Here is a 24,320-nt window from a genome sequence, read left to right as displayed (position 1 = left end):
TATCAAATATGTTTTATGAAATGTAAATCCACCTTTAACCCTCCTTGATTTCCTCCTGCCAGGTCACTTCCGCCAAAGATACAAAGGTGTTGAGCAGTGTCACCGCCGGTAAAAATGGTCATTAATATTTCAGAGGGTGGCTGATGTCAACAGCAGCCTGTTTATATAAAGAGGGGTCTCTCTGTAGACCTCCAAACCTCCACAGATCCACCGCAGACTTCTCACTTTTCTCCCCCGGTAAAGAGAAGGCTGCTCCTGTTTTTGTGTCAGCACCATGGTCAGCGCTCGGGCTCTCTTCCTCGCGGCCACCTGCTGCTGCGCCTACCTGTGGCTCGCTTGTGCAGAAGACTCCTCCCTGGAGACGCGCTCATTGGAGTTCCCCCTGAAAACCCAACAGGAGAAAGACCTGGTAAGAGACTTGACCAGGAACATGGGTGTGAAATGTGTCAGCAGAATGAACGAAGCCTTTGGTTGCTATGTGTCGATAGAGCATTTCATTTGTTGGATACATTAATAATGAAGGATACAAAAAAACAGCACAGTTTTTTTATGAAAATGTCACGGTTTGCCTTTTTTTCTCTGCAGATTGACGCCTTGCAAGAAGTTTTGGTGAAACTGAGAAGCAAAGAGATGCCCTTAGAGAAAAAACATGGCTGGCTGCCTTCGGTATGTAACATTAAATGTATTACTTGGGAATGGGTTACTTTCAATATCTTCTTTTTTTTCATTACATTCTAAAACACGTATGCTCAGGTATAATACTTTTCTGAAATATTATTTCTCCGGCGCATAAGACGAAGCTGTGTAAAAGGTAGATAATAATTGTATAATTGGCGTTTGAACTTGGAATCAAAGCATATGATTACTTTCTGACTTTTTTCTTGCTATAAGACTACTTTAGACATTTCTGTTCGTCGATTAAGAAATGAAGTGTACAACCTGCATTTTCATACATTTATGTTGTTTTTATTGTTTCAGTGTGACGCTGGAGAGCCGTGTGCCGTGCGTAAAGGCGCGCGCATCGGCACGCTATGCAGCTGCCCCCGGGGGACTTCCTGTAACTTTTATGTTCTCAAATGTTTGTAATGAAATAATTCTAAGAAAAAACAGGAGGGATGTATTAAGTATGAAGTGAACAAATGTAATGCCACTGTCATTGTGAGAAAAATAAATGTAACATGTGGTTATGCCTAAAGGGCGATTTTCTTTTATAAACGTGGATTATAATATAGGTTTTTAATAATTGTTGTTATTTTTCTATGTAATGTCTTTGTTGTTATATGGAGAATCAAGTAAAGCCGTCCTAGCATCAGTCACCATTTAAACACATTTGTAAGATACGGAGGTCAATAAATCAACTCAAGTGTATATGTGTCTGTTGGACTGTAGTATTATTTTAAAAATAAAAATGTAACAGCTGGATATTTGTATTTTCTCCACAAACGTCACATGTTGCAAACTTGCTTTTTATTACATTTACAGCACTAAATCACTTAAGGGAATACAATAAAGAAAGATATATTGATTCCTTTTGCCACTTGTAATGAATAATGCAGCGTGTTTCTACACATTCACTAAAGGAGGTATTAGATCTTATACTTAAGTAAAAGTAGAAGTAGGCCTACCAGAGTGTAGGCATACTCTGTTACAAGTAAAGTCCTGCATTCAAAATGTTTCTCAACTGAGGTACAAAAGTATTAGCATCAAAATATTCTTAAAGTATGGCTACCAAAAGTAAAAGTATTCATTGTGCAGATTGGTCAATTTCAGATGAATATATTGTATGTTTTGATTGGAATTATTGATGTGAAGCTGATAAAGCTGGAACTAATTAATTATTTAATTTGAAGCTGGTGAATTCAATCTAGACTAAAGTCTTATTTTAGTGTTGATCATATTGTTTATCTAAAGGTACTACAAGAGAGTCAAGTATAAAGTAAAATATAATACAAGTAAAGTACAAGTAGCCTACCTCAACATTTAAATTAAGTACATTCCTTGATTACACGTATAGGCTTACTTAGTTACTTAATACCACTGCTGTTTCTACAGATTCACTAATGCACGATGCATTCCGGTACACCAGCTGTCATCCCTCGGTAATAAAAGGCGCTGTCAGCCTTTTTCAATGACATCATATCGAAGTGCAAGTTTCCAACATGGCGTCCAGCCGGGTGTCGGAGAGGGAGGTACAGGAGGAGCCGAGGCGCGTCGCGACCGCAAACCCCGACTTGTGCCTGCACAAATACTCCCTGCTCATCATCATAGGACGCACTGCTCACCCCAGACACGCGGGACACACCAGCAGGGACATTGAACGAGGTACGTGTCAACGCCCCTCACAGCGGCACCACGTAGTTTTCCTTTTATCTCTTTATTTGGATTCACAATTCAGACGCCTGCGAGTTCTCATCGCCTGAAAAATTACTGAAGATGCTACACAGACCCCACTGCAGTGTTTATGCAATTTTGTCCACCCTTACTGGCCGAGGATGCGTCATCTGGCGATTCTCCACCATCAGCATCACCTCGTCCCGCTGGGCACATTATAATTAAATGCAGTGTGATTTGTCCATCGCCTCAGTATATCGTTATGTAAGGTAAAGGTTTGGGGGAAATGTTGCATGCAGGATATTCAGTCAACACATAGCCACTTGTAAACGATGTGCTTGTACGTTTGTGTGCAGCGGTAGGCTTACTGGAGACTGCAGTATTAGACAGTACATGGCATAGCCCACAGTCTGCACATTTGAGTGCAGCATATTTATGCAAAACACTAGGCCGAGATAGATAAGGGAACATAAACGGGAACAGAAGGATAGATAGAGAGAGTGACAGAAACTCAGACAGACATGTTATTAATCTTCACAAGGCCTTTAACAATGTCATGACTGTCTAGTGAAGATAATGGGCTACCCTCAAAATGTCAGTATTTTAAGAGCTAAGAAAAGGAGCCCTCTTTTCAGCTTCATGCATTTTTCAAGTTTTCCCATGATGTTCCATCAACTGTGTCACACACTAAATTAAACCTGCAAACCACAGATCTGTTTTTTTTCTTATTTACAATTAGCTAGTGCTGCCTATTTACAAAATAATATTCAATCAAATATATTTTATCCCTTTTCTTTGAATAAGAAGGTTTGCGTCTATTTTTTTACAACTCTTCATCATCTAACCTGTTCCATGGTAAATTAAAGGATATATAGCAGAAAGAGCAATATACTTCCATTAAGGCATTATTATTATTACACATGATTTGCCGCTTAAAATACAACCCATATTTACAATGTTTAATCATTATAATTAGAATAGCCTATTCATAAATGTATTATTTTAATATCATAACACATTTAACTTGACATTTTATTTGGTACAAATTGACTGTTCATTTAAAATGTAATAGGCTTATATTTGTACTTTTACTTGCATAAATACAGAGTACTGTAACTTTTTACAATAACGATACATATACGATCATTGAATTTGCACATTAACAACCTTCACACCTTTAGTTTAGTTTATACGTGGACACTTTTGTGTTATTTATGAAAGATTGTGTTGTTTATGACAAAATAAACCAATCGTTGCCTCATGTATGTCTCCAGGTATTCGGTCATGGGACATCGACTTAAAATCTTGTGACCTGAATCTCTATCTCCAAGAATTTCTGTCCCAGCACACGGCATCTTTTAAGGGTGCGGGTAAGTAACTGGACGTCTTTTTGAGCCTTTCACACTCAGAAAGGACCGTCCCCAGGAAGGAAGGAAGGAAGGAAGGAAGGAAGGGAGGGAGCAGTCGGGTTATTGTTAAACATGGGTGGGCCTTTTGGATTTGAAACAATAGAGACCTGTTACCAAGTTGTGCCACAGCCTTTTTATATGCAGAGCCAAGGACAACTGGGGAAAATGGTAAAAATGCTGAAAAAACATCTGGGGTGATATTAAGTGACAAACACAGACAGACACAGACATCTCTTTCTATAGGGAGGACAAAATGGCAGCCAGAGAGGTGTCCTGTTTCTGGTAAATAGGCCCTCTGTTCATTTGGAGTACGCCAGTGCTCATGCTATTCATGAGAAAAAGAGAGGTGATTTGAAGAAATACTTCAACATTTTGGGAAATACACTTATTTGAGTTTTACTACGAGTTAAATAATAAGATCAATACCTTTATTGTAAAAAGTAGCTACAGCTATAGCACACTGGAACATGGAGAAACACATTTCATGGCTTTCTCTAAAGGTCACAAAGAACAAGCCCATCTACATTTCACTAAATAACACATCCTATTTTAAATTGTGTGCAAGAAATGTATTGTTAAAGGACGAACTGGATCTTTCTCTATCTTTAGACTGTGACTTTTAGTAGCCTTTACTGATTGCTTAGCAACTTCACAGTGACAATACTCCACACAACTGTATACAAATGTAAAAAATGTGATTCAGCGCTATAGACCGTCACAGCAGACACAATGGCCTGGGAAAGCAAAGATTTGAACAATAGCACCATGTCTCAGTAAGCCATTTCACTGAGTGAGTCTTACCTATGGCACGTAGCCATCATTAATGTTATTAATTTCAACAGTGCTTTTCCTGCTTTGACAAGCCAAACTCACTTCTGAAAAGAGAGTCCTAACAAGTAATGATTTTCTTTTTTATTTCTAACTTGACTCAAAGAAAAAGAAACTTTTGGAGCCTACTTATTTGAGTCATTATTTTCCAGTTGGCCGTGTCCGCCTCTGTGTCCTCAAACGTTGATCCAGTTCCCCTCAGACTGGATATTTACTTAATTTGACATTTCATCCGCAGACAGTACCCTTTGACTCAGCTGTTTCCCTCTTCTTCCTTCCTCCCTTTCTGCTGAGCGAGTCAATCTCAATTTACTTTCTCATTGACTTCTTTGACCCTCACCTATTTGCTTCTGGCCTCTCATATTCGCTCAGATCCCTTAGCTTGTTTTCAGATTCCCTCCGCTCAGACTTTTCTGCTTGTCTGCCCCTCTCTCTTTACTCTTTGTTTTTCTCTCTGCCTCCTCAGGGCAGAAGTGCCTGCGCCACAGAACCAGAGTGTTGGACACTCAGGTGCTCATCGGTCCATCTCAGGAACAGGTTCATTCAGAGGTGATACATCCTGGCTCCTTTAAATGCTTTTAAAATATATTTTAAGTCAGGTGTTATCATGTTGCAGAGATTAAAGTATTCTGATATATATTCATCAGCTTCTGATAAACATGAATAATATTTTTAAATGAGATCTGAGAACGAAGCAGGGAATACAATTTGAATATGCTAGTTTACATATAGATTCATATATATAATCATTTTCATATTTTTGCAGACTTTGTCTTACAAATAAACTGAAGTAATGAAATTGGAATGTACTGATAGCAACAGTGTTTTTGTTTGTTGATATTTGTAATGAAGAATCTGACGAATATTTGCCTGATTAACAAGCAATTAGTTTGATCTACTAACCTCAAAGAGACATTAAAACAAAGCTCATGTGGTTGAATGGCTTGTCCAAATGTGCAATATATTTAATTTACAATAATATAAAGCAGAGAAAATATAAAAAATGTTGCCTTAAAAATGTGATAAACATAATCTTAATAGTACCTGAATACTTTTATGCTGATTGTAAAGTAAAGTTATTCATTCCTATCCCTTCCTACTTTTTTCTCAAATTCTTTTTAAATATGGGGAATTAAAGCTACTTTGCAAAATAAAAATCTTACCCCCCCCCTCTCTCTCCAGGCGTTTGCTCTGCTGTCCCGGGAATCGGCTCATAAGTTGTTGATCTTGGCTGGCCAGAGCGAGGAGGAAAGTGGAGACCTTCTGCTTCACAGAGGACGGTTCTCTCCACAGCAGCTGAAACAAATCCTAACAGAGCAGGTACGACAAAGTCTCTCTGACTTTTATATCTGTGCTGATTATTGTAGAGATGATTGTAATCAGAAATGAGTTTGCTGATTATTTTCTTGAATATAAGGTTAATGAAATTGCACAAAACTGTGTCAATTTTTATTCTGATCAATCCCAAAAAAGCCAAAGATATTTATAGATACCTATAATAACATAAAAGCAGTATATTACCACAATCTGTGTTTATAATAAGATAATATAGATCGATTTTTTTGGGACTGTGAGCAAATAAAATAAATAAAAATACAATTTTGAGTTCTGACTTTAATCTCAGAATTCTGAAGAAAAAAAAAAAAAATACAAAAAACTTTTGGTCACATTCCAAAAGAAAATTCTCTTGTGGCCCTAATCCTTTCCCGTAAGTATGGCAATATTTAATACTACAGTAATGTTCTTTTTTTAGTTCATAGAAAAAGAGAGCTCTGCCTCCTCCAACAAACTCAGCCTGACTCTCAGTTGTCCCGACATCAGCCAGTGGAGCAAGAGTCTCTTGGGGAACCAGCAGGGTCCTCTCAGGCTGCTCATCAATCCCCCGGAGGTGCTGCCTGCCATGGAGGCCCTGGGGGAATTCACCTCCCTCATCTCTGGAACCCTTTCCCCTCCATCTCCCTTCGACCTGCTGCCCCCTCCCACCACCGTGGGTTTCCTCAAGCTGTCCCGCCCCTGCTGTTACGTGTTCCCCGCCGGCCGCGGTGACTGTGCCTTTTTTGCTGTTAATGGGTTCACATTGCTGTTAGACGGCGGCTCGGACCCTCAGGCCTGTTTCTGGAAGCTCGTCCGCCACCTTGACCGAGTTGATGCCGTGTTGTTGACGCACATTGGGACGGAGAACCTCCCCGGAGTCAACGTGTTCCTGGAGAGGAAGGTGGCCGAGTTGGAGCTGAGCTCTGAGATAAAAGGTAAGAAATAGAGTCAATTTAATCATATTGCCCAAAATTCTCTATAATTAGACACTTGGGGCTGAATTTTGAAATAACATACTCTCTTTTTACTTTTAGTATGTACTGCAGCTACACTTACAAAGTGTGTACTGTTGCAGGCAGTATGCGTACAAATAGGATTTCATAACATTGCACCTGTTAGCATGCTGGCTTGCATACTACAAAATGTGAACGGATGCAAAAAGACATTGTGGTACTTTTGGAGTACTGCAAAGATATTTTTTCTGGCATACTAAATATGTGGTAGTATGGGAGCATACAGCTAGTTTGGATGAGAGAAAACCATGTCAGGTGAAAAAAGGGAAACTTCTAAACAGCAACAGATAGATGGATAGATAGAATCGGAGGGATGAAACCCTCTTTACATTACATTGCATTTAGCTGACGCTTTTATCCAAAGCGATTTACAATAAGTGCATTTCGACCAAGAAGATACAAACTTGAAGAAAACAGAATCATATAAGTACATCAGGTTTCATAGAGCCAAAACATTTCAAGTGCTACTCAACTGGCTTTAAATAAGCCAGTCCTTTGTTAGTATATAAGTGCTTTGTTAGTAATTGTATTGCTCGAAGTGGAGTCGAAAGAGATGATCTTTAATGGTCACACATGCAGAGCACACTGCACACAGTGACATTTGGCCTCTGCATTTAACTCACCCTAGTAGTAGGAGCAGTGGGCAGCTATTGTACAGCGCCCGGGGAGCAATGGGGGGTGGGGGGTGTCCGGTGCCTTGCTCAAGGGCACCAATGCAGGGCCCAGGAGGTGAACTGGGACCTCTCCAAGTAGCAGTCCACACTCCATATTTAGGTCTGGTCGGGGACTTGAACCGGCGACCCTACGGCTCACAGTCCAAGCCCCTACTGACTGATCCACTGACGCTGTCGCTGATCTCACTGCAGAAAATGATAAAATGTTAAGATTTCTCTGAAGTCATCTTTACCCTTTTTTTGAAATCTCAAAATGTACACTTTTGAGTCTTAATCTTCTTTTATCTGAACAGATGACTCTTCTAAGAGGCTCATCTCCCCAGAGCTTGGAGTCGTGTTCTTTAACGCCCCCAGCAAGCTGCAGACGGAGGAACAGCCTTGTAAGTGATGATTAAAACATACCAGAGTAACTTCTAATGTGAGTGATAATCATCGAGTTAAGTTATCATTCTTCTCGTGACAGGTGAGGACAATGTACTGAAGAGCACCCACCAGGCGGCCTTAACCTTTCAGCTGTTGAAGAAGTTAGACATCAGGCCACAGCCATTGTTTCGCCCCCAGGGGAACCCCATTGAGCCGTTAACCTTATTCCAGAAGATGGGAGTGGGGCAGTTGGATTTATACATCCTCAACCCTGGCAAAAACAGTCAGGATTACCAGACATTTATGCAAAACTGGCCTGATGGGGAGTCATCCACATCCAAATCCCCAATCCTCCCCCTCACCGCCCTTGCCTCAGTTTCCGCCCTGCTTGTGTGGCACCCAGCGTGTCCCCAGGAGAAGGTTGTCAGGGTGTTGTTCCCAGGTGTGACCCCACAGGCACAACTACTGCAGGGGCTGGATAAACTCAAGGGCCTGACCTTCCTCCAGAAACCCACAGTTACCACAGGGGACATGGAGAGGCTTGGGGAGGACAGGAAGACGAAGAGCACAGAGAGTCAGGACAGTGGCAGGTCACAAGGGAAGGACTCAACACTCAAACAGGGAAGAGAAAGGGGAATTAAAGAGGAGGCCAAGGAGGTGCTTGTTAGGGATAAAGGAAAGGTTTTAAATGGATTCGCAACAAGAGATGCCGAGAAAACCAGAATCAAAGAGACAGGTGTAAAGCAAAAAGCGGCAATGTCAGAGAAGAACACCTCGAAGAAAGGAGGGAAGGATGGAAACAAGGAGGAGAAGCCTTTGAGCAAGGAGGAGAAGTTTGGAAAAAAAGAGGACATCGGTGTAATGAGGAATGATAAGGTAAAGAAAGATGTTCTCTCTTCCAAACCAAGGACTGAAAATAAAACTAAGCTCAAAAAGGAAGCAACAAATGACTCTAAGACAGGGGTGAAGAAAACCAGAAAACCATCAGGAAAGGAGGCAAATGCAGACGAGAAGAAGGTGAACCCTGAACTGTCAAAGCCTGACACTGAGAACACGTTCGACATCTCAGATCCAGGAGGTTGTGATACAGAGCAGAAGATTCAAAAAGTAGCGAGGGAGTCTGAAGGGAACCCGTGTGGCTCTAAAATGTCTACCCCTGAGGATATGACGGCAGACTTTCTCAAGCTTCGGGGGGAAACTGAAAGAAGAGAGGCACAGACGGATCCAGCAGATAACAGAGAGCAGAAAAGCAGTGAGTCAGGAAATGAAAAGAGCCTTAAAGTGAAGAGCAAGGATATAGGTAATGAGAATGAGGATACCCCAGGGGAAGAGGCTGCAGGGATAATGGGAGGGAAAAGTGGTGGTAATGGAGCAGAAGATACAGCTTGGACTGGAGAAAAAGCTGATGTAGAGCAGCCTGAAAATGCAGCCAAACCAGCAAAGGTTGTAGGATTTCCTTCTCCCCTGAACAAGGTGCCAAAGAAGGATCCCACTGACGAGCTGGACTTAACTCCGACCGAATACACGCTCCTGGACGGGGCTTTGAGAAACAGCCCTCCCTCGAGATCGTCTCCAGACAACCAGGCCGCTCTCAGCCCTGACGATCGGGCCTCCCCCGGCTCACGGGCCAACAGCGCAGGCCACACTCCTTACTGTCTGTCCCCAGATGATGTGTGGTGCAGTAGCGGCACTCTCAGCAGGTTACAGGCCCAGATGGGGAACTTAGAGTCTGCTGATGTCAACCAGACAAATGGGTCATCGAAGCAAAGTGAGCCCAAAAGCAACCCAGAGAGTAACACAAACCCCAGGGAGAGGCAATTAAGTTTTCTTTCCCTGGGTACATTTAAAGAGGGATCCTCAGACCCCTCTCCCTCTATGGCTACCACCACCACGACCACTACTACACACTCCATGCCAGCAGAGGTGGGCTCACCTCAGTCCACAGAAGTAGATGAATCACTGTCCATGTCCTATGAGCAGGGGTCAACCACTGTGAGCCAGCGAGAGGGGGATGACAGTGTTCATATCTCCAACTCCAATGGAGGCCATTGTACTGGAATGTCTTTACCGATGAAGAAGACTCCCCGATCGTCAGGGCAGGGTTCAGAGACGGGGCGACCTGCCGCTCCTCACACACTTGACTTTGAGGCCTCCGCTCACGATGTGGATCTGTGTCTGGTTTCCCCCTGCGAGTTCAAGCATGTCAAACAGCCCGACTCCAGCTCAGATGCGAGCGAGCCGTCCAGAGGAGCCTTCGCTCTTCATAATCACGGCAACAGAAACCAGGACACATCAGCCAGCGAGTCAAACGCCCCCGTCTGCACAGAGGACTGCCCCTCCACCACAGCAGACGGAGGGCTGGACTCAGATGAGGACGAGTCGTGTAGTGAGCCATCTAACTCTCCCCACGATCTACGCTCCAACCAGGCTCTGCCCCATGACCCTCTCCCGGCTCCTTGCAGAGACGGCCCCCCCCGGCCCCCTCATCCTGACGCCTCCATGCCCGTTCCTCAGTCCGACGGTGACACTTACGGGAAGAAAGCAAAAGCCACTGGCATGCGAGGGAAAAAAGCTGCAGCGGTGAGTTTGTCTTATTCGCATAAAAGAAAGGGGTGTCTGTTATTCAACTAATTTGGTTATGATGTATATTTTTTTGAGGGTGAAATCATACATGTGTCATAAGGAAACATGCAGGTGTAACTTTAAGTGCTTAGTCATGGTTTAAAAGTTGAATATTTAGAACAACTGCAATGTTAATTGCTGGTATGCAATAAACTCTTCACAGTTTTACCTAACTTTTTTATAGAAAAAACTTAACAGATTAGAAAAATAGTGCAAAACTTTTTCTTTTTTTTTTAAATAAACAGGAAAATAAATGCAAGTATTTTATAGAACTTTAATGTGAGATTGTAAAGTCACCATTCACTTATTTAACTGGCAACAAACAGGTTTTTTATGCGTCAAAATGACTTGGTAGCACTGGTAGCTCATCTGGTGGATAGGAGCAGTTGCTAAATGTTATCAAATAAAGGTTAACAAATAATCTTGAAAAAAAACAGGTACTTTTCATAGTCTAAATATTAACTTCAACTATAAGGAGATTCAGAAAATTCACAAAGATTTTGAGCACAGAGATGACCCTTTAATATAATTGATTCTTGATAATCATTTTTCCAGGTTGTTGAAGCTCCTCAAAAATCAAGTTCAGGAAAAAGGAAGACAGGGAGCCAAAGTGGAGTCCCAAAGGGAAATGTCTCATCTATTCGCACACCTTCCTCCAGCACCCGCTCAGCACCAGCTAAATCATCGCCCAATTCAGGTATGAGAAGTACATTTTAAAGGAAACCTATCATGCTATATTTAAATGATATATTGTAGGGCCATTCCTATATAAGGTATATTTATACGTTTCTGTTTTCAAAATACCAAACAGATCATGCATTTTAGCCATGCCTCATTTCGCTCTATGTGCTGTTTGCTGTCTACGGGTCTGATTTTGTGAGCTGCAGCTGACCACGCCCCCCTGCAGGAGAGGGGAGACGTGCTCTGATCAGCTGCTGGGCTGTCAGAAGAGGGGGAGAAAAAGAGATCTCCGTCCTCCGTGTTATTATAGGCCTATAGAGTCGTTATTCATTTGTTTTAAAGCTCAATAAATAACAAAGAAGACCTTTGACCGGCACTTTTCTAATTTTGTCCGGAAGATTTAAACTTTAACGGACATCTTGACCGGCGAAACAAACTGAAACTGAAACTCTGCACGGTCCCCTCGTTCCTTGGAAGAGGTGGAGAGGTGGGTGTTTGTCATCTGCTGGTGGACTAACCGGAGAGAATTACAGTGCTTGCCTCGACGGGGAGGGATTGCATTGCAGCGGGAGCAAATGCTTGCCTCGGGGAGGGAGAAAGAAAGCCACAGCGGAAAATAAACAGAAGGGTAACCATGGTAACCAAGTCTTCTTCGCTGCTTTTGTGGCAGACTACAGCGCCACTTACAGGCCTGGCATATGTACTACAGCGTCTCCAGCGCTTTCGAACGGCAATGGCCGTGGCTGTCTCCTCCTGATTGGTGGAGTTGGCCCAATAGCCGTAGCGCCACCGTCCTGACGTCAGGACAGTGTTCAAATCTGGATCAGTTTTGATCAGATCCGTTGCAGCCCCTTTTTTAGAGATTTGGGTATGGAGGAAAATAGAGAGGGTTGTGTTTTCTGACACTTGGTGAGTTCCCTGGAACACCGGGGACACATATTTATGTATAAAAGACGTACAAAAGTGCATTTTGCATGATAGGTCCCCTTTAAATAAATACAGTAGATCTCCCTCATACTTTTTCATTTCCCCTCTTTTGTACTTGAAACAAATGATGTATGCACTTATTTCTGTTGAAATGTCTCTCTCTCTCCTGCCACAGGGTCTAAGTCTACCTCTGTTGGTGAAGTCAGTGTGTACGTGGACCTGGCCTACATTCCCTCTGGAGCCTCCTCTCCAACAATCAGTGTGGACTTCTTCAGATGCGTTCGCTCCGCCTGTTACATCATCAGCGGCGACAGTCCAGAGAAAGAAGAGATAATGAGGCAGACCCTGGACGCACTACTGGATGCCAAGATATCCTGGCCTGACACCATGCAGGTAGAAAACACACACACAGAGACATGCACATAGCAACATAGTTCATTACTTGATGTTGTTGGCTGTGGTGGTATGATTATTTTGTCATCTTCTAATAACTACAGCTCCCATGAGCCTTTGAAAAGCATACAAATGTTGAGTGTTGTGCAACTTCACACTTCACTAGAGCTCAGACTATTTTTTTCAAAATGTCGGGCACACTTTTTTTGATTATAGAAACTGGGTTTTTTATGTTAAATATAACAACTAAACGGGTGTTAACTGAACAAAACAACCTGCCACAATCTCTTTCTTCTTGTCTGGATTATTGGTGGGTTGCAAACAACTTAAAGGTGCATACCGCCACCTACTGTACAAAAGTGTGCATTGTCACGTCACCAAATCACCACTTATGGAAGTAAACAACCATGTTTAAACTATTTTAAATTGTTCTAATCAACCATGTTCCACCCAAATATTTGGAAAGTGCATTTCTGGTAGCTCTTACCCCCTCCTTCTGATCCATGTATCTCCATAAGGCTCTGCTCCCGTCCTGCCTCTCTAACCCAATCACTGAACTTTTCTCCCTCTGTTTCATAAATGGTGCAATTTTATACAATATGTTCCACATTTTCTTTAAGTCCACAGTACTTACACTCTTCACTGTCACATTACCCAGTACACCTTCCACTATAGAGAGGTGCAGTGACGAGTCCTAAAACCCGGAAGTGAGTTAGCATTTTACCACTACCGGTTCCCTCGTCTCAGAGTCAATGGGATTTCTCCATAGGATTTTGGAAAAGAGCTCGAAATAAGGTCTGTGGAAAACGAACCTGTTTGATAAATGCACGTTTTTCTCAGCCGGATAATATCCACATGTCTACCCTACTTTTATAATTTTCGAATCATAAATCTAATTGCCGGAAGCAAAAGGCTAACGCTATGCTATAAACGAACTACAGCCGAGTACAGCAGGGACGCACAAATTCAACGTCACGCTAACTTAAGATTGATATGCAAAAATACAGATTCAAAATTGTACAAGTTGAAGCGTTTGTTTTAACAGTTTGCAAGAGCGCAGGTACTTGCTTTCAAGCAGAACAGGGGCAAACAAACTTAGCGGGAGTGTTTACGTGTTCGGTGTAATGACGTACAACGTCCTCGACAACTTCTGTAGTCCTATTCAGCCACTTGTTAACAACCATTGTTTTTCTGACACGTAAACTCTTCAAAAATCACCAGTGGGGTCACTGCTGATGGATTTAATGTCGTAGAACAAAACGTGATCCGTCTCTTAAATGTGTGTCAACCACAGACCTTATTTCGAGCTATTTTCCAAAATCCTACGGAGAAATCCCGTTGACTCTGAGACGAGGGAACCGGTAGTGGTAAAATGCTAACTCACTTCCGGGTTTTAGGACTCGTCACTGCACCTCTCTATTCATGAGTCCTCAGCCACGCCTTTTGCTGAACCAGGAAGGAGACACAGAAAGTTATGAATACAAACAAATACATGTGTAAACAATGCTTACATGTCTGCAAATGAACTAAATAATGTCAGGTTTGAATTAAGAGTGTACTATTTTAAAAAGGGAGGTGTTAATTGTTGATGTGGTTGACTGAAACTGAAATGAAGTAAAACTAGTGGAGGTGAGGGTGCAGTGTAATTGCTTTTTTAATCTATATACTGATTGGTTCCTAAAACATTTTCAAATGTTGAAACTGGTTTAAACAGTACCGCTGGCTGTGTTAATAGTCAATTACAGTCTGTGAGCATTGTTAAGTCTCACTATCATTCTCGCTCAGGGAACATACACATTCAGTTGACCATTCACCAAAAACATGGGCACGTTAATCTGAGTTGTATCTTGGCTTCAAAACAAGATACAATAGTACAATATGTAATTTCCTCTCCAGGTGACATTGATCCCTACGTTCGAGTCGGTGCCGATGCAGGAGTGGTACCAGCAGACTCTGGAAAAGCAGAAGGAGCTGGGCATCACTGTGCTGGGATCCAACAGCACGGTCGCCATGCAGGACGAGACCTTTCCTGCCTGCAAGATAGAGTTCTGAGGCACACTTGGGATTGCATCAATTGCATAGTACAGGTGAATATGAGCTGAAGGATAGATATGTGTGTGTGAGAGGAAAGAAAGAGTTAAAAGAGTGACAGAAATAGAAGGTTAGAAACAGATAGTGGGGAGATAAGACATAATGACACCTTTCTGCACACAACTTCATAACACAACTGTCATTGTACTTTTACCCATTCCCCTCCCGGTTAATCGCTTTCTTTCTGAGCTACTTTCACTAAAAAGTACACATTCCTGCGTGTGTGTTTTGCATGTTTTTTTTACACCATTGACCCTGAGCAAAACAAGGAGAGGAGATAACACTGGCTGCAAGAGAAGCATGTCCACTTGCAAACATGTGGAACCACACGAGAGCTGATGGTGTAGATTAGTCCATATAGTAAGTAAACACGGAGTAAACAGCACTTTGTGTAGGCTTCTTTTCTTAATGCTTTCAGCACTGATGTGTTAGTTAGAGCTTAGTTTGCTGCTTTTAATTCAACATTTACTGACAAATTAAAAGATTGTGCTGCCGATATTCCCAAATGGCAAGCCCGTGCCAACTATGATAATTTTGTTTCTTTATTTCACTAATATTTTATGGGTCTGAGCACAGACGATTTCTGTATCATATAAAGAGAGTCTTATAGCGAACCTTAAATTAAATAGCATTTACAGTTTGTGGTCAGGTGTTTCCTGTGAGCATTGTAAGCAGACATGTTGAACTGTGCTGTGTGTTGTGTTTCAAAAAGTATTGCACCGCTGTGGCTTCACTGTTGACCGCAGGTTCGCTGCAGAGCAAACAGCCAAGCTGCGATTTATCTGATGTTGAGGGGTAATCGGAGATTATTCATTATTGAGTGGGAAAAAAACTAGTTCACCAGACTTGAGTTACATAATAAATATATTCTAATTGCAAACTATTACGAGTGCTTAAAATCTGACTATTCAGGAATCATACAGCAAATGCTTTTGTGGAAATATGTATGTTATTATGTAACTTGTTGTTTTACAAAATAAACACAAAAAGTGATGACATTTTGATCGTGGATATGATGGGTAAGGGTTTAAATATTGTAGAAAGATAATTTGCACAGCACAACATCATGGTTTCTTCACAGTGGGAGGCTGTACTTTTAAAATATGAATACATTATTTTGGAACTAAGTAATCCAGTAACTGATATTAATTAATAATCTACAGTTCTTACTTAAATTAAGTTTATTATTTAGTAACATTTTAGATTTTCCCAATTAATTCACACCACACAATTTGACACATTTTTTGTCAAAATGACTAATGATTGAATATTTACTTATTATTTAAAGAGCAGTTATTTTAAGGAGAACTCTTCTGTAAATATACCACAGCATACCACTTACTCACTTTTACCTGAAATTAGAGCCAAATTACAGCAGTTTTGCCTGGATTTACCAGAAAATGATGTGGAAATTACAGAAAATAAAGCACACACATAATTTAATTAATGACATTGTTATCTCTCCAGACATGTCCGTCCAATCCTTTCCTATTTATTTACGTCTGTCCCAGTCTGCATGTCCAATATCGGATGTTGTTTTCAAGTGGGATGTAAATGAATCAAGACTGATAATTATCTCGGTTCACACAAATGCAGGTACATTAAAGGTGGGGTAGGTAATTTTGGAGAAACCAGCTCGAGTGCGTAGAATTTGAAAATACACAACCGGAGAAAATCTGCCACTTCCTTACAGAGCCCCTCCTCCAACACACACGAACGCGCACATGACCAATGAGGGCACAAGATAAGTTTGTGCACAGATGGAAGGCTGACAGGCAGGTAGGCCATCCAGTTACTTTAGCCGGGCCGGCTAAAATGATTGGTCGTACTTTTTACAGTACTACGGCTTCCATAGATGACATTTTTTTATGGATTTTTTGTCAAAGCACTTAAGATATTCATTGCTATCGGGATGTTAAGAGCATTCCATGGAATATAACAAAAAGTGTATCTCGAGCCGGTTTCTCAAACTTACCTACCCCACCTTTAATATCAAAGTGTTTCCTTAATATCAAAGCATGAAATCACAAAGACACCACCAACCATTCTCCCCTCTGTCTGAATGCAGCCTCAAAATGAAGAAACAAAATGTAATTTAATTAAGTGTATCTAAATAATCTGAGAGACATTTTGTATTTATATAAATGCACAGTTGATTTTCTTATCATGGACTTGTACTATCATTGACATTTGTTTTACTTTGTGCATTTTTATTTTCACAACCCTTTTCTGCCAGATTAAATAATGTATGGGATTCAGAGGGTTGAACTAGATCTGTATTATATAGGTGACAATGACTTGAGCCCCACAGTAGCAAAATCAATAGTAACTATGTGTCCCGCATGTATAAAATACTGTATGTACTGTATGTTGTTTCATTCATGATATTCATGAAGATAGAGAGCAAAGCACTGTGGGAGAGATGGATGGTAGAACGATTGAGAACCTTTCACTTTGCAATTGCCTGTAAGTAAATACAGTAACAATGTCAAAATGTGAGGGTTGTGGGGCCGGGACTAATATATGAATAAAGAATGTACATCACCACTCAACAGTGTCTCAAAGTGTCTGTTGAGAGAGAAGTGGAAGTGCAAATTGTTCGGATAAGCTGTAATGAAACGTTGAATGCTTTGTGGATGATTTGCAGCTCAAAACAAGTTAAAGGGGCCCTATTATGATTTTTGGGGGTTCCTCTTTCCTGTAGTGTGTTATAGGTTTGTGTGCATGTAAATGGTCTGCAAAGGCAATAATGTCAAAGTTCAATCCAGAGGGAGTTTCTCTCCCACAAATCCCCTGCCCGAAACCCTCCATTGGACTCCTTTGTTTAGTTCAGTAACATAATGACATCACGATGTAACACGTACGCTTCAGTTGGCTAGCGCTCAAACATTGTACGTGACAGGCTAAGGGGCGGGACATCTCTAAGCGGTTGACCAATACAGAGCCGGCCAGCTAACCAATCAGAGCAGACTGGGCTCTGGTTTTAGACAGAGGGTGAAAAGAGGTGCTGCAGCACAGGCAGTATGAGAACAATAAAGAGCTTTTTGAACATTAAAGCATGGAAATAAGTCAAAGTAGAGACACTACATATGAACCTGAAAATTAGCATAAGATGGCCCCTAGAGACATCTTTTAATTCAACAAAAGATAATCTCAAAATGTTTCGAATATATTTTATTGCCAAAGGAATGCAATGAAAATGTTGAAGGAAAACAAACTTGTGTTTATCAGACAAACAATAATTACTGAGGATAATTATAATACTCGTCATTGTGTGCTGTTTGCTCGGGGTTGTAAGATTCTCTGTCTCTGTAAGACATGATTGGGTAATATTGGTAACATCATATTTATTTACTTTCCTCCATCCGCTCCCCAATAGTATTGTAGCTCAAGGAAGGCATACTCCAGCCTTCAGTGAAGTTATGTTTTAGGTTCTCAAAGCCAAGTAGAAATTGAGCTTGTTAAAGAGATGAGTCGACCAGGAGAGATTATATTATTTTGGGAGAAAATGTATCTTGAAAATGTGCAGCATCTCAACAAGCCTAAAAATAAATGCCAACTGCCAAATCGAAAGCTCCACGATTTATTTAAAAATTGACAATGGTGAGAATTTCAAAAGTAATGCACACAGCAAAAATCACACATCACCCATAGTGTACAAATAAATGAATTCCTGGAGTAATAATAGCAGCCATTGCAGAATGATTGGCCACATGTGGATGACTTCATTGATTAAACATAATGCCAGTCAGCCTGGACCCCAAGGTAAAGTTGGAGAAGCTGCTCCAGTCCAGCCTCCAGATTTCCGTTGCCAATCCAGAGAACTTGTTGTGATATGGAATGAAGGCAAGGAGCTTTGGTGAGGCTTCAAAATCAAACTGGAGATTAGGGGTGTGAGGTCTCCAGCTGTTTATAGGACGTGTTAGTTCCACATCTTAGTACCAATTATTTGTTCTTCCCCCAAACCTTTCAACACAATGAACTGAAAAGGGAGGAGAAAATGAAATCAGTGGACTTACATAACTTGCTAATTGAAATACTCTTTAGCTAAACAAAATAAAAAGTGAAACCTTGTTAATATGAAGAGAATGTACTAACTATTATATAAAAAAGTAATAAATGAGATAAAAAAAATTAAAACAAAAAGACATTTCGGCCACCTCGGTTTATGTCAAATGAACATGTCGTTTTGGTGAAAATGACTTTTTTAATTGACACAATAACGGAAACATGAATTAAAAGGTGTGATTCACAACTTTTTACATCTTAACTATGAAGTGCTTGAGAGAAATATGATACAGTAACTAGGTAAAACTGTCACAGCTTTCTAGCTTCTATTTCAAGAAAATAATTTAAACTTGAAGATACATATGGCAAATCAATCAAACAGTGTTGTCTGCATCTCAGTTCACAAACATTTAAAATACCATGAAAAAAGTCTTTATCATACATGGACTAATGAAAAGCTACACTACAAAGCTGAGAATTGACAGGGACAGCTCTGAGATACTGCTAAAGTTTAATTTAATATCATTTCTGGACATTTACTGCATATATAAATCAATAATGTATTGTTGTTCACAGAGTTCAGCCACTACTAGTATAAATAATGCCAAGAAAAACTTACATATAATTTATCGTCATTATCAAACTTTGCTTTGCCCAAATCATTGTCCGGTAGTTTGAGGTTATCTTTTGCAGCTCCGTCATCATCCATAAGTGCCACAAAACCAGATTGGTCATCAATTTGAAGCAGCTACATGGGCAATCAGGAAAAGAGTAAAAACAGTCTACTGTTAAAAAATTACGATTTTAGATGATGTAACATTTTTTCCTGAGATATAAAAATCTGAGATACAAAAGGCATGTGGCACAGTGGCCTAGTGCGTTGGTGTTCGGATCAGTGGAGCACAGGTTCAAACCCCACTGCAGTCCGCATGTTGTTGTGTCCCTGGGCAAGACACTTCACCCCAAATTGCTCCTGGGGATTGCCCACAGTATTGAGTATGTAAGTCGCTTTGGATAAAAGCGTCTAACAAGTAACATGTAATGTAATGTAATATATAACCAGTGTCAGTCTACAGAGTCCTAGAAGATCAAGCCAATAGGAGGGTGGCAAAGGCAACACAAAAACAGAATGGTAGATGTTGAGGAGACATAACACTTAACTGATGTGACTGGGCCATGTTAGTTGTCCAAACAGAGCAAAAACGTGTGTTCTAATCTGGAGTAAAATACTCTTGACGGAGGTTCATCAGGACGCAAAAGTTAGTGTGATCAATCAATTGGGAGTCTGACCAAACGCAGTGTGTGAGATCACTTATATCACAATAGACCCATTTTGATAAGACATGTGGGAGAATATTGAGGAGACAGCTCAGCTCTAAAGCATGTGACTTGTTTATAAATCAAATCACTGGCTAGGTTAAACATATAAAGCCTTCAAGTAGTTACATGTTTCAATTGACAGAATATCAGGCACACATCATAAATGCTTTGTACCCCTTGGGGCCCCTATATCCAGATCCAACAGAGTCATCTCACCTGGTAATCTTTTCTAAGAACATGTGGGACCACCAAGTTACTTGTAGATGGGCAGATATCAATAATCTCCTCCCCAGTAAAGATGTCAAGTCCTTTGATGGTAATCTGGGAAAACATCAGCCCAAGTAAGCATTGGCGGTTATGAGTAAACCTGAGAAGCTTTAGGCTAAATCAGTCAAATGTCTTTAGCTATGCAATACAAAGGCTGCACAACTAGATTCTACCTTGACATGTCCATGCTTGCCAGACTTAGTGGTAGTGATGTCAACGATCTTACAGGGACGTCCTTTCAGCACGACATGGTCCTTCTCCGTTAATGCAGAGGCCTGCGTTGGATATGTGTCAGAGTTTTCGCTACCTAGAAAATCCATGTTGGGCTCTGTGACATTCAGATGAGCAAAAGAACAAAGATACAATATTTTAACGCAGATTTGTGACATTAAATTGTAAACATTGAACTAAGACTACAGCCAAGACTATCTTAGACGCCCCAACAGCTGTCAGAAAGGAAGTTGACAGTGGTTGGGGCAAAAGTGCTTTAAAATGAATAACCTGCAATCATACAGGCAGCTGGCAGCTAAAAGTGCTTTGAGGAAAATAAAAACAAGCTGCTGCCTGTGAACAGGAGCCTAACCAGCACCACACGGCCTGGACAGCTCCGCCTCAGGGTTAAATCATTTCCTCTGTTTGGAAATAAGCAGGAAGTGATTTATATTTCAAAACCATTTCCATATAGTCTTGTAAGACACATTTTTTACATTAATTTCCCCCCAAAAATTGTGAATCTGATGATAATGCCTTTACATTTGATCAGATTATCCAGCCGTCTATATTCCAGCTAGCTAGAGTTAGACTTCTCTTGTTCTCGTTTGTATCCATATCATCTGGTGTTTGGACCCCCAAAAAGTTTAAAATTAAAGATTTGTTTGAATTACTCCACCTTCAAAAAGTAACTTAAAAAAGAAAGTGAGATGGCTTTGTCCCCATCCCCTTTTTGAACCCCCAAGTGCTATATATCCCCTTTAATTCCCTCGAGACATAATCTAGGTAAGAAACAAACAATATCATAATTACCCGATATTTAAAATTACCTTGCAACTGCTCACACCAAAGACAGTATGAGTGAATTTGCATGCAGCTTTTATAGCACAGTAGGAGCAGGATGGGCAGGTTCAGGCTATGGTGTGTGGAGGGGAGGGGGTTGCAACGCCGCCCACACCTGTACACAACTATCCAGCATACCTTACGCTTTAAACTGGAACTTCACTACATTTAAATGACAGCAATCGCTGTGAGTCACTTTACAAATACTGATTTTACAAACAGACTAAGACCCAATCCAACCTAAAATTGCATTCACTTTAATCAGCTCTCCTTCAATCCTATTATTATTACTTCAGTTTATACTGTTTATAAGGTTTTTTATATTTGTTATTGTTCTTAAATGTTATTATCCGTGTGTTTCATCCTATTAGCTGTTGCTGTTTTGAAAACTGAATTTCCAAACGGGACCTGATAAAGGTTTTTCTAACCTTACTTCCCCTCTTTCAATCGCCACATGTTAATATCAATAATAATGATCTAGTTACAAAAATATATAATGAAAACACTCCAAAAGGGCAAATCTCCATAACTTCTGATACAAAACATTTGTGTAAATGTTACTTAATCATGAGCATTTAATCTTTTTTTGCATTGGTTTATGGATACTTTGCTCAATAGGATTTCATTCTGCCATTTGCCCACCTTTAAAATGGGTCATAAACTGTGTGGTTAAATTAATACTTTACTTTTCTTTACTGTAGAGGAAGACACTTGTTTTCCTTGAAGACAGGCAAAGAAGTCCAGGTTTAATTTTAATGTTATGTGCATCTCTTTAAGTTGGTTCTTGTTTTTCCTGTTGAAGATGAACAAAGGACAGGAGTTTGGAATCTCAAGACTGTAAATCTTAGAGCAAAAGTGCATCTTTGAAAAGCCAACATGTTATTAGTTATTGACCCTGAGGTGTTGCTGAGGGCTGTGTAAGAGTGTACCTGTGTGAAAACAGAGTACTGTGCTTTAAAAGCAAAGACAGTCAAAAAGTGTTTGATTTCTTGTACATATTTCATTTGGTTGTGATAAGCTGTTATACATAAATACCCTACTCTTATTACTGTTTCTTTCGCTATGGAAAAAAAAAATCACATTTTAAACTTGATCAATAAATGTAGTGTTTTTCGTGCAAAACTCATTCCAAGTGCTTTAAAACAGGAAGAAAATGAAAAGAGAAAATTCGAGGAGAAAGAGATAAGTCTTTCATTTTACTTTAAAGATATTAGGAGATTAGGATACAACAATGAACTAGATTTGCTTACATGATGTGCATTCATGTAATGGATAGTGTTTGTGTATAATGTGCCAGGCACAACTCCATCGAGGGATTGGACACAAAACAAAGATTAATCAAATCTATTCTAAAATTGTCAGGCACCAAATAAAGGGACTTCAGACCAGATGAAATGTGTGCTCTCGTTCCGGTGTTAGTCAGACAGGAACGGCTGCATTCTGCACAATCTCTAGCTTAATTATACCTTTCTTAAGATGACTAGTCAGGCTGGTTTAACTAGACAGACAGACAGACAGACAGACAGATCAATCAATCAACAACTTTATTAATCCCGCAAGGGGCAATTGGTTATGATGGATGGATCTGAATGGTGTATGCCAAGAACGTTTACATGGTATATACATGACCATTGTCCTGTACATATCAGAAATATGCACACTTGCACACTCTGCACACTTGTCCCCCTGCATTATGTTGTTTGATGCCATAGCCCAAATTATACATTACTGCCATCTATTGAGCATTTACTGACATTTCAAGCCAGCATAGATGAGAAGTTCTTAAAACGACCCTGCTGAACGTGCAAAAGTGAGAGACTTGAAACAGGCTGTTGATGTTGTCTAATGGATTTGTATTGTTATTGTTGCTCATGTGAACCGTGATTGTATTCAGGGATTTGCAGACTGCAGGCCACTATTTTTTGATGCACCTTGGCTAAGTTGCGGGAGCATAAGTGCTGAATGCTCATGTCAGCTTTTTATGCTACCGTGTGATTTATGAATTATTGTTTGTAACATTCCCTGGACTGTGTGAATTGTCTCAAGATATTTTCTGAGGTCTGTTCCCACTGCCTGTCGGAAGACTGTTTCTCTGTATTTAATGTCCTGTGTTTTGCATCACTCTGCTGCCCTTACTGGTGAAATAATTCACCTTATGGCTCTTTCTAGTTAGTTAAAAGTTATTATGGTACTTTAAACTCAACATGTAGGATTTAGAAGCAGTATACAAAGATTAAATAAAGTTTAATGGAGGCTTGTGTACAACAAATATAAATTAAATACAGATAGAATAGCCTACAGAGTAGTATAATATGTCTAGTATAAAAGTATTTGTTTAGGAGAAGTTATAATTGCCACCAGATATTGAACTACAGCATTGTAATGTGTAAACTTTTGTATTAAAGGTTTATATAGTGCTTATAGTGCTAAATAGTTTGGGTTTTTTATTAAGTTTTCAGAATAAAAGGGGAACAAGTCCTTTCCTTTCTTTTAGTTTAGAATTGAAAGAAGTTGTGTGGTTTGAAAAAAGAAAAATGGCTTCTTGTTTCTTTTCAGCTTAGTTTTTGCCTAATTTACTGCACCCAAATAATTGTTCATCATGATTTTCAGCACTATTGTGGTTTAAAGCTGAATTTCAGAGTGCAGAATGTCTTTACTTTGATATTACATTTCACCTTTTCTATCTGTTAGTCCTGGTTGTAACAGCAGCTGCTGTTGACATTGATACAGAAACTGAGTTTGTCTAAATTGTCAGATATACTTTTTTGTATTTATTGTGGCACACATTCCTTTGTTAAGCTGACTACTCTCCTGTATGACAAAGATGATTATTGATTCATCCTTCTTTAATTTCTCTGTCTGTGTTCTGAGTTTTCAGTCCCGGAGTCTCACTTGGTTTAAAAATGTGCAACATGATAACAATCACTGGCCTACTATAGAAAAACAACAAGAACAACATACTGCATACAACTATTTAAGAGAAGCATGCTATTTTAAAACAATAATTTATATTTTGATGCAAATGC

At 40.2% G+C, this 24,320-nt stretch overlaps 3 protein-coding genes across 3 annotated transcripts; 2 read left to right on the top strand and 1 right to left on the bottom strand.

Moving 5' to 3' along the window:
* Positions 1–200: 200 nt before the first annotated feature.
* On the top strand, positions 201–1,420 carry LOC117477769 (cocaine- and amphetamine-regulated transcript protein-like). Its single transcript, XM_034124518.1, has 3 exons — positions 201–409; positions 586–666; positions 979–1,420. The coding sequence occupies exons 1-3, from the start codon at positions 275–277 to the stop codon at positions 1,084–1,086; spliced, it is 324 nt and encodes a 107-aa protein (XP_033980409.1). The 5' UTR covers positions 201–274; the 3' UTR covers positions 1,087–1,420.
* A 739-nt stretch (positions 1,421–2,159) lies between these two features.
* Positions 2,160–17,198, top strand: LOC117477216 (microtubule-associated protein 1S-like). Its single transcript, XM_034123889.1, has 10 exons — positions 2,160–2,322; positions 3,606–3,701; positions 5,035–5,117; positions 5,751–5,888; positions 6,322–6,817; positions 7,863–7,949; positions 8,033–10,512; positions 11,110–11,251; positions 12,338–12,555; positions 14,452–17,198. Exons 1-10 carry the CDS (start codon positions 2,160–2,162, stop codon positions 14,605–14,607), a joined length of 4,059 nt encoding a protein of 1,352 aa, XP_033979780.1. The 3' UTR covers positions 14,608–17,198.
* A 1,370-nt stretch (positions 17,199–18,568) lies between these two features.
* LOC117477207 (eukaryotic translation initiation factor 5A-like) lies at positions 18,569–20,561 on the bottom strand. The gene is made up of 4 exons (XM_034123877.1): positions 20,415–20,561; positions 20,191–20,295; positions 19,274–19,402; positions 18,569–18,628 (listed from the first exon to the last, which is right to left on the bottom strand). The coding sequence occupies exons 1-4, from the start codon at positions 20,559–20,561 to the stop codon at positions 18,569–18,571; spliced, it is 441 nt and encodes a 146-aa protein (XP_033979768.1).
* Between the last annotated feature and the right edge of the window lie 3,759 nt (positions 20,562–24,320).

This window comes from Trematomus bernacchii, unplaced genomic scaffold (genome assembly GCF_902827165.1).
Source record: "Trematomus bernacchii unplaced genomic scaffold, fTreBer1.1, whole genome shotgun sequence".
NCBI classification, from domain to species: Eukaryota; Metazoa; Chordata; class Actinopteri; order Perciformes; family Nototheniidae; genus Trematomus; species Trematomus bernacchii.
The sequence above is the reverse complement of the archived record's forward strand: the minus strand, read 5'-3'. Positions and strand labels throughout refer to the sequence as shown.